Source organism: Sciurus carolinensis, chromosome 1 (assembly GCF_902686445.1).
Source record: "Sciurus carolinensis chromosome 1, mSciCar1.2, whole genome shotgun sequence".
Classification (NCBI taxonomy): Eukaryota; Metazoa; Chordata; class Mammalia; order Rodentia; family Sciuridae; genus Sciurus; species Sciurus carolinensis.
In genome coordinates this window covers 55,600,269-55,614,438 of record NC_062213.1, presented here as the reverse complement: position 1 = coordinate 55,614,438, position 14,170 = coordinate 55,600,269, and the positions used below count along the sequence as shown (strand labels likewise).

The 14,170-nt window shown below is 40.7% G+C and overlaps 1 protein-coding gene across 2 annotated transcripts in view; it reads left to right on the top strand.

Annotated features, from left to right (window-relative positions):
- Positions 1-4,433: 4,433 nt before the first annotated feature.
- Positions 4,434-14,170, top strand: part of Zbtb10 (zinc finger and BTB domain containing 10) — a 36,930-nt gene continuing 27,193 nt past the window's right edge. Inside the window, exons 1-2 of one of the 2 annotated variants that reach the window (XM_047556712.1) lie at positions 4,434-4,705; positions 5,164-6,611. In XM_047556712.1, the coding sequence (XP_047412668.1) occupies positions 5,637-6,611 (975 nt within the window). In that variant the 5' untranslated portion in view covers positions 4,434-4,705; positions 5,164-5,636. Of the gene's footprint in view, positions 4,710-5,163; positions 6,612-14,170 lie in introns of both variants that reach the window. The other variant, XM_047556702.1, reaches the window with a different exon arrangement.

Genomic DNA, 14,170 nt, shown 5'->3' with positions numbered 1-14,170 from the left:
ACACTCAATAGAAATTGTATTTTTTTCAATATAAGATTACTGAAAATGTATTAAGAAAGTTTTGAAACAGGTGCAGTGCTGCACACCTGTAATATCAGCAACTCGGGAGGCTGAGGCAGGAGGATCATGGAGTTCAAAGTCAACCTCAGCAACTTAGCAAGACCCTGTCTCAAAAACAAACAAAATACACATAAAAGGGGCTGGAATGTGGCTCAGTGGTTAAGCCCTTCTGAGTTCAATCACTGGTACCAAAAAAAAAGAAAAAAAAAGGTTTTTAACAAGTAAAATTTTACTATTAATCACTGACTTGATTCTGGTGAATGGCTTTTTAAACATGCTTACATTCACATATGGATTTCTGTACCTGCTCTAGGGACCAGGGCCATTTTGTCACTGTACATGGGGCAAACAAGCTCCCAAGTGCCTCTTTTTAGGGCACTAATCCCATTTGTGAAGGTTCTGTCCTCATGATGTAGTCACCAGTGAAAAGCCCCACTTTTTATTACCATGACCTTGGGGTTGAAAAGTTGTTTTTTTTTTTTGGCACGGGTAGGGCAGGGGAGGGATACTAGAAATCAAATCCAGGGATGTTTACCAGTGAGCTGCATCCCAGCCCCTTTTTATTTTTTGAGACAGAGCCTCCCTAAGTTGCTGAGGCTGGTTTCAAACTTGAGATCCTCCTGTTTCAGCCTCCTGAGTCCCTGGGATCACAGGCATGTGCCACCACACGCAGTTGGGGTTTAGGTTTTAATATATGAAATTTGAGAGAACCCAGATGTCTGGACTATATCACTTGTGTTTCTTGTTCTGTAATTTTCTGGTATATTCCTTTGTGTATTTTTTTCTTCTAATATTTGTGTTTTTAAAATTTATTTATAATGGCCCTTAGTATATCAGTAATATAAAGCCTTTGTCAGATTTCTTTTCCTAGTTCACTTTAAAAAAACTTTGTTTATAAAAATGTTCATTCCTTGTCAGAAATTCCTCTTAATTTGTTTTAAGCCAATTGATTATGTCAAATTTTACTTCCAAGGAGGATGGTCACTGAAGAGTTGTTTATATGGCAAAAACCAAATAAAAAATGTAAACAATGAAATGTTCAACAATGAAAAAACTGTTTAATCAACTATGGTATGTCATTAAAATATTTAATGATATTAAACACATTAATAAATGTACAAGTATACTAGGATCCAACCTATAAAGACCAAAACACAATTGTTGCTAGGCACAAAATAAGAAGACTGTATTACACATTAGTCCTTAAGTGTAGGTGATCTTTTTTTTCCCAATAAGCATATTTGAACAAAAGTTTAAAATTTTGTATAGTTAAAAATTATGCAGATATAAAATTGTTAAGTGTATCATGCATACTTTAGTAGCAAAGGGTGCCTTAGATGGAAGGGTATTACTCTTGTGGGTAGCCTTATAAACTTTTGCTTCAAAAATCCAGAACAAGATGGTTTACCTTTCTGTATCAAGGTTTCCCCATGTATTAAATGATGATAATAATTCCTACCTTGATTTAATTCACATGGATCATTGGGTAAACTGATCGTAATTCACTGTAACTACATAGATAATGGCACTAGTAATATTATTTTCATTCAACTATAGTGATTATGATCACTTTTAATGTAAATGCAATGGAAACATTAACTCAATACTTTAAAAAAGAATAATTGTTATTTAACTAAGAGAAATAAAAAAGCAAACAAAGAAAAGTTTGTCTACCAAAATAGATTGCGAGGGAAGATATAGTAAATCACTCAACAAACGTTTACTATTTGCCTATTTTGTGCCTGCCTGGACCTGGTGGTTGGGGAGTATAAGGTGGTCTCCTAACTTCATGCACATCATTCTGGTGGATGACCACGTCTAGACCCTAAAGGGGAAAAATGCTTACAGAGGCAAAGTACCTCTACCAAGAACCGTCTGACCATCAAAGATCAACTACTAAGCCAGGTATAGGACCCTCAGAGTTGTGGCAGGACAACATCAAACATAATCTCCAGAAGTTTTACACTGTCTGAAGTGAAATTAGGGGACAAACTGGTTGGGGATGCCCCATTCTTAAGGGGTTCCCCTGGTAAGCATAAGGGGGAATTCCCTTAAATATGGTAGAACCCTAACAGTACATATATGGGCTATTGGGGAGAACAGATCCCTGCTTGCTAGTAAAAGACTGGAAGGGGTGGGGGAATTCCTAAAAACTCCATTTACAGAGTAGGAGATCCCCTTCTGTTACTCAAAGTTCCCTTGTTACGGGGTATTCTGAGATATTTGTGATTACTATCCCCTTAAGCTTTTTTTCTGATTCCTTCAAGATTTCCAATCTTCCTTCAGGGTTCAGAGGAAGACAACTGAATATGTGTATGTAAGTATATGTATGGATATGTATACATATACATCATACATACACATAGTGATAAATACACATGTGCACACACACACGCGTACGCACACACACGCACCAGACTAATACTTGTTTAGCTGTTAGTTCAGAGGTCCTAGAATTTAAGGATTTTATTTTTATCACTTGAATCTAGTACTATTCATTTCTAATTAGTTGTGATAAAACAATTCCAGACAGACAACAATGTAGATTTTGTAAAACATACGGTAAGATATATCTGGAAAAAAACCACCATTGAGAATTTGAACACTTTTGGTTGATTCTAGCACTATTAGAAAGCAAATATAATTATAGCATAAACTAATATAGTACCTATTGTGTATTAGGGATATAAAATGAGAGGAAGCAAGGATTTGAATTTAAGTTTTGAAATGAAAACAAATTTTATAACTGAAATAAAATTTAAGTCCATTTCTATTTCCCCATCACCTTCATCTCAGATAAGCAATTGACTTCATAACTCCTTTTTTAATGGGGAAAGAGATGATGGTGGTTAAATATAATAATGTATTTGAAAAATGCCTAGAATTTTAAAAAATGCATTAAGGACAAAGAATGGTACTATTGTTACATTCTTTTATACATAGCACAAATTACATAAAGCACAATAGGCAGAATTCTCTCATTTTCCAGGGTATGAATTAGGTCCAGATTATAGACTCCACTGTCTTCAACTATCTACCAACTAAAACCTACAAACTGCACCAACCTGAGGACTCAAATCACAATTTCAAGCTTGTTGACTATTGGTGCTCAGGTTGGACAATAAGAATAGGTGACCTATATACATTTATCCCTGGAAAAATAACTCCAAGTTCAAGTCCTTTGGTGGGAAATAGTAGTGTTATTCTTCACATTGAAATTACATTTAATCTGTAAGGCAGAACTAATGTTATTGTTTGATACACAAAACTTTATACAGATACTAAAATTAGTGAATTAAGTGAAAGTGGCTTTGAATAAACCTATACAATCAATATATGAGTCTGGATGGGCATGCATGCACGTGCTTAGTTAAAACCATTAAACCAAATGGTATTTTATAATATGTTCAGGAAAATTCACTTTTAAAAGTTACCTTGAAAAATGCTCTATTTCATACTGTATATTTGAAGACTTAAATATTGTTTTCTTAAAAACAGAAAAAAGTTAAGGCAAAAATCACAAGACTAGATTAACACTTTTTTTTTTGTACCAGGGATTGAACCCACAAGGGTACTTAACTAGTAAGCCACATCCCCAACCCTTCTGTTACATTTTGTTTTGAGGCAGGGTCTCCCTGAGGCTGGCTTGGAACTGCTAATCCTCATGCCCAGCCTCCCAAACTGCTATTAGGATTACAGGTTTGTGTCACTACAACCGGCTCAACAACATTTTGAACAAATTTTATATTTGTTATTTGATTTCTAATAATTTCTACAAAGAGGAAAAAAAAAAAACATCTTTCCAATTTGAGAACTTTACCTGAAATATGTTTGACCGAAAATAAAATTTACCTAACATCGCAAATTAGTAAATGATGTTAAATACTTTTAGGGTTTGCTAAATTTAGCGTATTAAAAAATGTAAGTCATAAGTTTAAGAGCTTGGAATTGGAAAATCTATTTCTTAAAAATCCCACTAAGATTATGATTATGGGAGGTTCATTTCCAGCTCAATCTTCTCTAATCATTCTATGCATAAATTCCATATGAAATATAAAGTTAAAAAAAGTCTTAAAAATTAATGCTTGTCATTAAACACCATCTTCGTAGCCACATACAATCTTCGGAGCCGCACACAACGCCCGTATGAGCAGACTCCTCCCCGCTCCTGGGGAAAACCCTGCCTAATATTTATAACGTTATGACATACTGTAATACTCACAAGGTGGTTGTAGAAGTATAAACACGACTGGAGTTATCTGATTGGCTGCTGGTGATGTAACACCCATGTCAATACTTCCCAGTGAACGCACGTGTTCGACCTTTTATTTAAATTTCCATTTCATCACAGCAATAAGACACTCGGGGCGGTGCGTTTTCTGTGAAATGATTATTGCCTCCGGCCCGAGGTGCTGCCTCGCGCACACAATGTATCAGAGGAGGTGTCCGTGGTTGTAACCTCTTCGCGTGAAAGGCACCGCCTGGTCCAGGCTTTGTGAAGAAACAAAATAAGTTCACTTCCTTGACCACCGCCACCCGTCCCCAGCAAATGACAAGGCTGGAGCGCAGCTCCCACCGCACAGTTATTTCCAAAGTCCCAGGTGAACTCGTGGCGAGAGAAGGAAAATGCGCGTCCCGGGCGCGGGTAGGTGCGTGTGGGCAGCGGGGTGGCGGCCAGACCCTGACACTCGCCAGCTGTTTGTCCTCCGCGTAGCCCGGCCCCGGCCGCACACGCCCGCCCCTTCCCTGGGACCCCCAGCCTGACACCCGGCCTTTTGTCCCCCGCCCCTCTGCCGACTTCCTTCCCCCCGGCCGCACCCCCGCCCCCAGGCCGGAGGCGCGGCCCGGCCCCTTTCCCGGTCCCCTGGCGCCCCCACCCCACCCCAGCCCAGCCCCAAGCCCAGCCCCCCTCCCCCCGCCCGGCCCCCACCCTTTCCCCCTCCAGCGGTTACTGCTACCCCGGTGCATTGTGGGCGCACGGTCCGTTGTTCATTTGCCATTCGACCTCCGCCAGGGCCTGGTCGGACGGAAACGCTCCGCCGGCTTTATTGTCGGTTCGTTATGTGGCGGAGCCCAGCAGTTTAACGTGCCTTTCGCCCTCAGCGCCTCGGAAGCCGGCGGCGGCGTCGGGACTCCTCGGCGCGCCGGAGGAAGGATATCTGTTGGAGGGTCGGTGTGTGTGCGCGCTGCTTTAAAAGAGGGGGCAGCGGAGGGTCTCCCGCACTCCGCCTCTTAACTTCGAAGGCCCCACGCGCCCCGGCTCGCCGCTCACCGCTCCGCCGCCCGCCCCCTTCTCCGCGCGGGACGCTGCCCGGAGCGCAGCGGGGCGGGGGTGGAGGACGAGGAGAGCGGCCGGAGGCGGCGGCCCGGCGGCGGCGGCGGCGGCAGCAGCGGACGCGTGCGGCAGCCCCGGGAGCGAGCGCGAGCCGGGAGGGAGGGTGAGGCCGAGCCCCGCGAGACCGGAACGCCGGGGGCGGGGCGGGGGCGAAACGGAGGGGGAGCCGCGGGGAGTGCGCGGGACGCGGCCCGAGGCCGGGCGCGAGCCGGGGCACCGGGCGGCGGCGGCGGCGCGCGCCATGTCGTTCAGTGAAATGAACCGCAGGACGCTGGCGTTCCGAGGAGGCGGGTTGGTCACCGCCAGCGGCGGCGGTTCCACGAACAATAACGCTGGCGGGGAGGCCTCGGCTTGGCCTCAACAGCCCCAGCCAAGACAGCCCCCGCCGCCAGCGCCGCCCGCGCTTCAGCAGCCCAATGGGCGGGGGGCCGACGAGGAAACGGAATTGGAGGGCCTGGAGCCCCAAGACTTGGAGGCCTCCACTGGGGCGTCCGCCTCCGCCGCCGAGGAAACCAAGGAGTTGCTGCTCCCCCAAGACGCGGTCGGCCCCACCTCTCTGGGCGGCGGTGGTTCGGGGGGCCCCCTGCTAGCGGAAAGGAACCGTCGGACTCTGGCCTTCCGAGGAGGTGGCGGTGGGGGTCTCGGCAACAATGGCAGTAGCCGCGGCCGCCCGGAGACCTCGGCGTGGCCCCTGAGGCATTTCAATGGGCGAGGGCCGGCGGCTGTGGATCTGGAGCTGGACGCGCTGGAGGGGAAGGAGTTGATGCAGGACGGCGCGTCCCTGAGCGACAGCACCGAGGACGAGGAGGAGGGGGCGAGCCTGGGCGACGGCAGTGGGGCGGAAGGCGGCAGCTGCAGCAGCAGCAGGCGGTCGGGCGGCGATGGCGGGGACGAAGCGGAGGGCAGCGGTGTGGGAGCTGGCGAAGGAGAGACTGTCCAGCACTTCCCGCTCGCGCGGCCCAAGTCCCTAATGCAGAAGCTACAGTGCTCTTTCCAGACCTCCTGGCTCAAGGATTTTCCCTGGCTGCGGTATTCCAAGGATACTGGCCTTATGTTTTGCGGCTGGTGCCAAAAGACCCCTGATGATGGGGGAAGCGTGGACCTTCCGCAAGTGGGGCATGATGAGCTTTCGCGGGGAACCCGTAACTACAAGAAAACCCTGCTTCTGAGGCACCACGTCTCCACCGAGCACAAACTCCACGAAGCCAACGCCCAGGTACAGTATATCCTGCTCCTGCTTTTTGAGGTCTTTTGGGGAAAGGCTTATCAACCTAAATAAGAAACCCATTTTCCCGGGCGAAGGCATCGTTCCTGTTGACAGAGGTGCGAGGAACTTAAGCGTGGGGGTTTAGAAAGCCTGGGAACAAAGTTTTCAAAAGTTATATATGTGTGTGGGGGGGGGGAGGGGGATGGAATGACAATTTTCTAATCGTAGCGGTGAATTTGTTTTATTTTTGTATTACTCAGACTGCTTATCAGATTGAATCAGAAGGAAAGTTTAAGAAAATGAGGTTGAAGGTTTTAACCTAAAAGCTTAACTTTGGGTTAGAAGGAATTATTAGCTGTGATTTTAGAGAAGCCGCCTTATGTTCGTAGATATTTAGTGTGCTTAGAGGAAGTCAAATCTGGCAACGCTCTGTGAAGAGTGAATTTAAAAGTTTCCTTAAGTTTTAGACACTACCTCTATCAGGAAAACATCCATCTGAAAAAATTCATATATCAGGTCAAGATGATGTGAAATCTGAGAGTGGTATGTAAATGTTGAGGAAGCTATTTGAATAATCCTCCTTTCTCTTGTGAATCATTTTACTAAATTCATCTGTTGAACTTGTTGAACCTTCTTACCAAGCTTGCTTTTGTCAAATTATTGTAGTTTTTATTCACTTCACCCAGATTTCTGTTCCGAGGTATTTCTATATTCTTTTTTAGAAACTTTCTATGGTAAACACATGACTTTAAACTTAGCATTGGAAATGTTTTAGGTGAAGATACTTGTATTGAGCAGTTGATTGAGACTGATAGGGAATTTATTTACCAAATTCTGTGAAAATTTACAAGTCCTTGGTTATAAAACAAGTTGTGTGGTTTTCAGTCCTTTAGCATTTCTTGTCAAAAGATAGTAACCTATTTTGGTAGCCCTTTTCAAGCCAGATGTTTATTATTCTTCCTTTTTATGCCTTTTTAGACAACCTCGTAGAGGGGGAATGAAATCATTCTTTTGTACTGATAGCCAGTCATTGATTTTAGAAGGGCAGTGCTCAGATACTAATTCTGCTCAGGTATTAGTCCCTTGCTATGGTGTTTATGGGAGCAATCCTGCCATTCACTACACTTATACTGGAGTTAATTAGGTACACCAGTAATCCCACAGACATAGCACAAAAGTTTCTCAGAAGTTGGGGTTGTAACTTCAAAGTATCGGGTTATTTTTTTTTCCAGAGGGCAATGAAACAGCTTTTTTTTTTTTCTCTTGGTGGAGGGGGCACAAATTCTAGTTGCCTCAGCCCTAGAAGAGTCATTTTTTAGAGAAATAAAACTCAGAAAGGTTAAGTTAATTACCCTAAACCCTGGGTGACAACTGACACTAAGAGCCTATTAGGAATGTTGTAATGGAAAAATAATGGGTTCAGATCCCAGCCTTCTGCAGTTTCTCACTTTGTGAGCTTGGGCAGTGGAGTGAGCTAGAACATTTTCTTGTCTTTATGTACCAAACCCACATTTACTTTAGTCCACAAAGTATTATCTTTGTTTCCATTTTACAAAGGACTGATCTAAAGCTTTAAAGGGTTAATGTAATTCTGAAGTTATTTATGAGATAATGGAGACCCATAACTTTGCACAAATGAAAGCTTAATTTTCCCAGTAATGGTAGCTTGGTTATTTAGAAAAAATTTAAAAGACAATTGGAATGAATTTTTTTAATCTACAGTGGACCAGTTATTCTTATCAGCAGTCTCTCCCTGTAGGCAAATCTGAATGGGAATGCAAATTATAATTAGCTGCTTAGTGAACCTGAAATCAGAGGAAGGGGGAATTAGTTGGATAACCTTATGGTAGACTTAGAATGGGTGGATCTCTTAGTATGGTTGTATCACAGAATTCATTTTGTAGTTAAAACATTTTCCAAACTTGACATCTGAACTATTCCCCTTTCCCCTGTTGAAATTGCCCTTTGGTATAATCTATAGGCTATCTGCTTTCTTTTAGGAAAATTTTCTACTAAATTTAGTAAATCCTATTTGTCTTAAAGATGTATATTGGTTCCTTTGATTGAATTTTGGGTGTTGCCACTTTGATCTTATCATTTCTCTAATTTCTAAATAACCTAGTTCAGCAGATATCACCTGCTAAATCTTTTATCTTGTTAATATGAGTGGCAGTTACCTTCCTAATCTGTCTTAGTCCTTTGGGCAGAATTTAGTCTTTTTGGTATTGTTGCCCTCAGGGTTTTGATTACCTATAGGAGGCAGTATAACACTGCTGTGAGAGCATTTTTTTGTATCCAAGGTCAAGACCTTGGGTCCTGAACTCTATTTTCTTAGCAGGAAAATTAGTTAACTTCTTGTTTCTTTATGTATACAACGTATACATGGCAACATATAATTGCTTAGTAAATAAGAATCATTATTGTCATGTTTACTTATTTTTAATACAGGTAAACGTCCAAAATTTCTTTAAAAATTTTAAATTTGGGCAGTGTTGGAGATTGAATCCCCAGCCTTACACATGCTAAGCTAGTGCCCTACCATTGAACTATACCTCCAACCCCAATAACTTTTTTGTGGCCTGGTACATCATATGTTAGCATCACTAGTTTTTTCAGTTTTGAAGTCTCTTTCATGGATTCACTCTTGATTCTAGAGCGCAAACCATTTCTCCTTATACCTCAGACTTAGGCCATTTTGAGCCTGCATCTCATTATGTAATTTTTCCCAGCTTCACAAAGAATATCTTGCATTTGCTTTCTATTGCTCTAACATTAAAATGAGAATTTCAGAATTCAGGCAAGAATTTAGTTAGAGGTTTAAGGTAGTTCACTCTCTTTATTTTTCGCCTTATTGTTGTTTTGGGGGGTACTGAGGATCAAACCCAAGACCTTGTGCATACTAGGCCAAGCACTCTACTACTGAGCTGTACCCCCCCAAATCCTTTTTCTTTTAAAAAGTTTTGGTGTTTTGAGAGGTGTTTGAGCATATTATCTTAGTATATCACTAACGGTTATTTTTATTTCTTGTGTTTTCTATAACCAAAAAAAGTTCCTTGTTAATTTTTTTTGATGGTTACTGAAAATATTTAAAGATACCTTTAAAAAGTTTGGTATTTTGTATTTGATATTTTGTGCATACATGTAATATCAGTGACTTGGCAGGCTGAGGCAAGAGAATCCAAGTCCAAAATCAAACTCAGCAATTTAGTGAGACCCCCATCTCAAAGTAAAAATTTTTTAAAAGAGCTAGAGATCACAGATCAGTGGTGGATTGTGAGAGGCTCTGAGTTTAATCCTAGTACTTGAGGGGTGGGAGTAGGGAGAGAAAAAGTTTAGTCTTTTTCGTTTCTTTTATTTTTTTGAGATGGGAATCTCCTGGTATCATCCAGGTTGGCTTCAAAACTCCTGGACTGAAGCCATTCTCCAGTCTCCAAAATAACTGAAATATATAAGCACGAACATTTGACTACTTGTATTCGTTAAATTGGATCTTAGTTATTAAGGACTACTCCTGGAGAGTCTTTAAACATGTCTTCTGAATCTGTGTTCTGAACCTTCTGTGTCAGAGGTGTCCTGTATTTGGATGTGAGGACAGTTTTTGGTTTTTGTGGGGTGGGTAGTGGTAAGGATCTATAGTTTCTTTTTCTTATAGTGGGAATTGAACATTACCATGCTAGGCATGCACTGAGCTCTACATCCCCAGCCTTTATTTTATTTGAGATAGAATCTTGGTAAGTTGCCCAGGTCAGTCTCAAAACTTGTGATCCTCCTGCCACAGTCTATCAAGTAGGTGGGCTTAAGATATCTGACTGTCTTCATAGTCAAGAGTCAGTGATTAGCTCATTCATGATTTGACCATTTGGTCCAGAGGACTAAAAATTGCTTTAATTATAGGTTTTACCTCTGTATCTTGGTTTAAACCACTTTTTTCCTCCCTCTTTGGCTACTGGGGACTTAACCTGGGGTCTCATTACCACTGAGCTACATCCCCAGCCCTTTTTATCTTATTTTGAGACCAGGTCTTATTTAGTTACACTGGTTAGCCTCAAGCTTATGATCCTCCTGCCTTTGCTTCCTGGGGTGTGCACCATCTCACCCTGTTCAAACCACTTTCTGCCCAGTTGTGAAATTTTCATTGCCTAAGTCAGTCCTGTCAACTTTTTCCAGTTTAGTAAGCCTACAACATTCACCCAAATAATTACTGTAAATTTAGTTAACCTTCAGAAATAGTGAATTCAGATCAGCGATCTGATTCAAATTACTGCCTGTAATATTTGATGACAGGTGGAGCAAATAAAGAAGGTGAGGTATATTTACCAACCTTCTTTGTTTTTGGCAAGAATAAGTTCTCACAGTTGTTCTAACAATTTAGGAAGAAAATCTGGAAGACCTTTGAAAAGAAGAAATAGTATATTTAAGGATGAGCCTGTGTTTTATTAAATTACCACTGTACAATGATTATAATTTATTCATTGTGTGATTCAGTAAAAACTTGTTCATTTTCCTTGCTATTCAAATTTTTGGTAGTATAACTTATATTTCTAGGATTGGCATCTTCCTTCTTAAATTTGTCTATAATAGGTAAAAACAAAACACTGGAGATAACCTATAAGACTTTCTCTGCCCTCAAGGAACCTGTAATCTAATAACAATGGACAGACTTGATGATAAAAGTACAGATACTGTTGTGGAAATATGTTCAGAGTACAGTGAAGACACTAAAGGGGAGAGGACAATCAGTTCTACATGCAGTGGTTGGAAGAAGCTTACAGAATTGTCTCTTGAACTTAACAATGTTAAATAAACAGGCATTGACCAAGGAGGGAAGGGCATTCTGGCACTGCAGTTGAAAGCAGCATGAGCAAAGTGAAGAATGGTGTATTGATGTGTCTGAGAAAATGGATAACTTGGTTCCTGAGCAGGATGAAAAATTGTTTGAATAGGTCTTGGAAGATCTCTTTATGCTATAATGATTGCATTTTATTCTGTTAACAAATGGGCAACAATATAGCAGTTTTAAGTAGGAGAAAAGTATGATCAAATGTGTATGCATTTCTGGTTAGAGGCACAAGTGTTGTAATGTGTTTGTGGGTTTAGAATTTGAGGAAAGAAAACATATCTTTGATAATTAGAGTTGGCTTAATGGGCAAATCTCATGAAGTCCATCTCCCCACCACCACCACAGAATTAGAATTTCTGGGGAGTGTGCTTGAGCTATGAAAGAGAATGCCATTACTGAAGGACATCATAGAGGTGATAGAAGACTGCAAAGGGGAACTTCCTGTTTTTCTCTACCAGTTATTATAATTGGTATTACCAGCAGGTATTATTTATTATCAAATCTTCCATAGCCTGGTTTGTTGTCCTATTCTGTAAATCAAATTTGATTTTTTTTTTTCCTAAAATTTGGATTTGGAAATGGAGACTGATGTTTTCTTCTAAAAGGCTGTTCTGTTGGGTTGTGACAAAATGCAGATTTTGGACCTTTTAACACTTTTACTTTATTCTTTGTATTGGAAATGTTCTCTCTGCTAATCTATTTATTGGAAAAAAGTCTGTAATTCTGAGTAGAGAAGTAAATTCTACTTGCTGAATTTTAGCTAAACAACCTTTTCCTATCACTAATGGATTGATTATAGTAAGCTGTTTGACGTTTGTATTCAAACAAAAGTTAGCTTCTCTCCTTTTGTTCCTTAGAAAGGCTGAGACCAGCTAGTGGTCTTGTATCTCTACAATCTGGCATCTGATTCCCCAAACTAGAATGCTAAAAGCTACAACAAGGTTTTCCTCCATGACTTTTTCCCCTGTGTATTTCATCATTTAAATTCTGCTGTTTAACCTTTCAAATATTTTTTTTTTCAGGTTCTGCCTCACCCTCCATTAATATTTATCTTCCCTAGTTAAGGTTCTTGTTGCTTGTACATACATTGTACTATTAACAGTAGCTTCACTACTGATCTCATGATCTGCAGACTAGTTCTGATAATCCTCCACATTGCTGCCACAGTCATATCTTCTGCTTTCCAATCCAGTCTTGTTATACAGCTTCTAAAAACTCTGGCCCTGGGTTCAGTCCCTAACTTTTATTTATATATATTTGTCTATCTCTGTATATATACCGATCTAAATGTGTCCCGTACTTTTATTTACACACACTCACATTCTTAAAAACTTGGTAAGGTTCCCATAGCAGTGGTTCTTAATTGTTTTGGGGGGTTTTCCTTGGGGCAGTTTGGGTACTGGGGATTGAACTCAGAGATGCTGTACCACTGAAGCTACGATCTAGTCCTTTTTTAAGAATTTTAAATTTTGAGGCAAGAGCTCACTAAGTTACCCAGCCTGGCCTCAAATTTGCTCCTTGTGCCTCAGCCTCCCAAATTGCTGGAATTACAGGTGTGTAATGCCTAGCAGTGGTTCTTAATCTTTTCAGGGATCTGATTTTCTTTTATAATTTGAGGGAATTGATGAACATTTACCCCTGAAAAAATGTGCATGTTTGCATAAGTGAATGGGGGCACCTTGACATGTTGGGATGGATCTAGAATTCTGTTGATGCTGTTGACCATTTTAGGATTTTTTTTCCCTCATGTGCCTCATTTGCTTAGAATCTACTTCACCCTCTCATTCAGTCTTGTATTCTTTGACTATGCTCAGATCTCCTTTCTTATCAAAAAAGCACTGCTACACCTACAAAGAAACTGGAATAGATAACACCTCCTCTCTGCTCTTGTAACATCCCTTTTTATATCATTCAGTACCTAAAGGTTCTCTCTACTAACAATAACTTAAAATTTGAAACTAAATTATTTTGTTATTCAGCGTAGGCTTTGGGTAAAAGTGGGCATTCCGTTAATGATTATTAAATGAATGAGTAAAGTAGGATTTTTCAAGCCTTTAAGAACTTTTTTTCCTCTGAGTAAAGTGTTTATTTGTTAGCATCCTGCGGAAATAAAGATAAGTTAGAATTCTAACTAAGTGAATGTTTCTCTAAACTTTGGAAAAATTGATCCTAAGGTCGCATCCAGATTAAATTTAACGATTTTACTTGTGAGCATCTTCACAAATAAAATTTAAGACTTCATTTTTAGGTCTGGATGTCCATTTCCTTAAAGTCTCCTTGTTTAGATAAAGTTCCTGTACTTGAAGAGACAAGTTGTGTAAATATTTAAACTCCATCAATATGTTTAAAAACTATCCGTGATACCTGATGCTACCAAAATACCACGTGGAAATAGAATGTTGAAGGAATCAGAGAGTGATAACCTGGAGTTTTTAGGAATCTACTGTAACTTTGTGTTACTGGTACTAAGAATGTTTTAACTTATTTGGTTCAGCAAATAATATTGGCAGTTTATTTTGTTATGTGCATATTTAGCTATATTACCTGAATTCTTAAATAGTAATCTCCTTGGAGAGTATACATACTCTTGACTTGGAAACAGTTCATTTCAAGGGGCATATTTAATAGTTGTTTGAAATAGGATTGTCCTTTAATAAGTAATGAAAAGAAATTGTCAGTATTGCTTGTATAAAAGCAGGGAATGTTAATCTTGTACAGCAGTAATGAG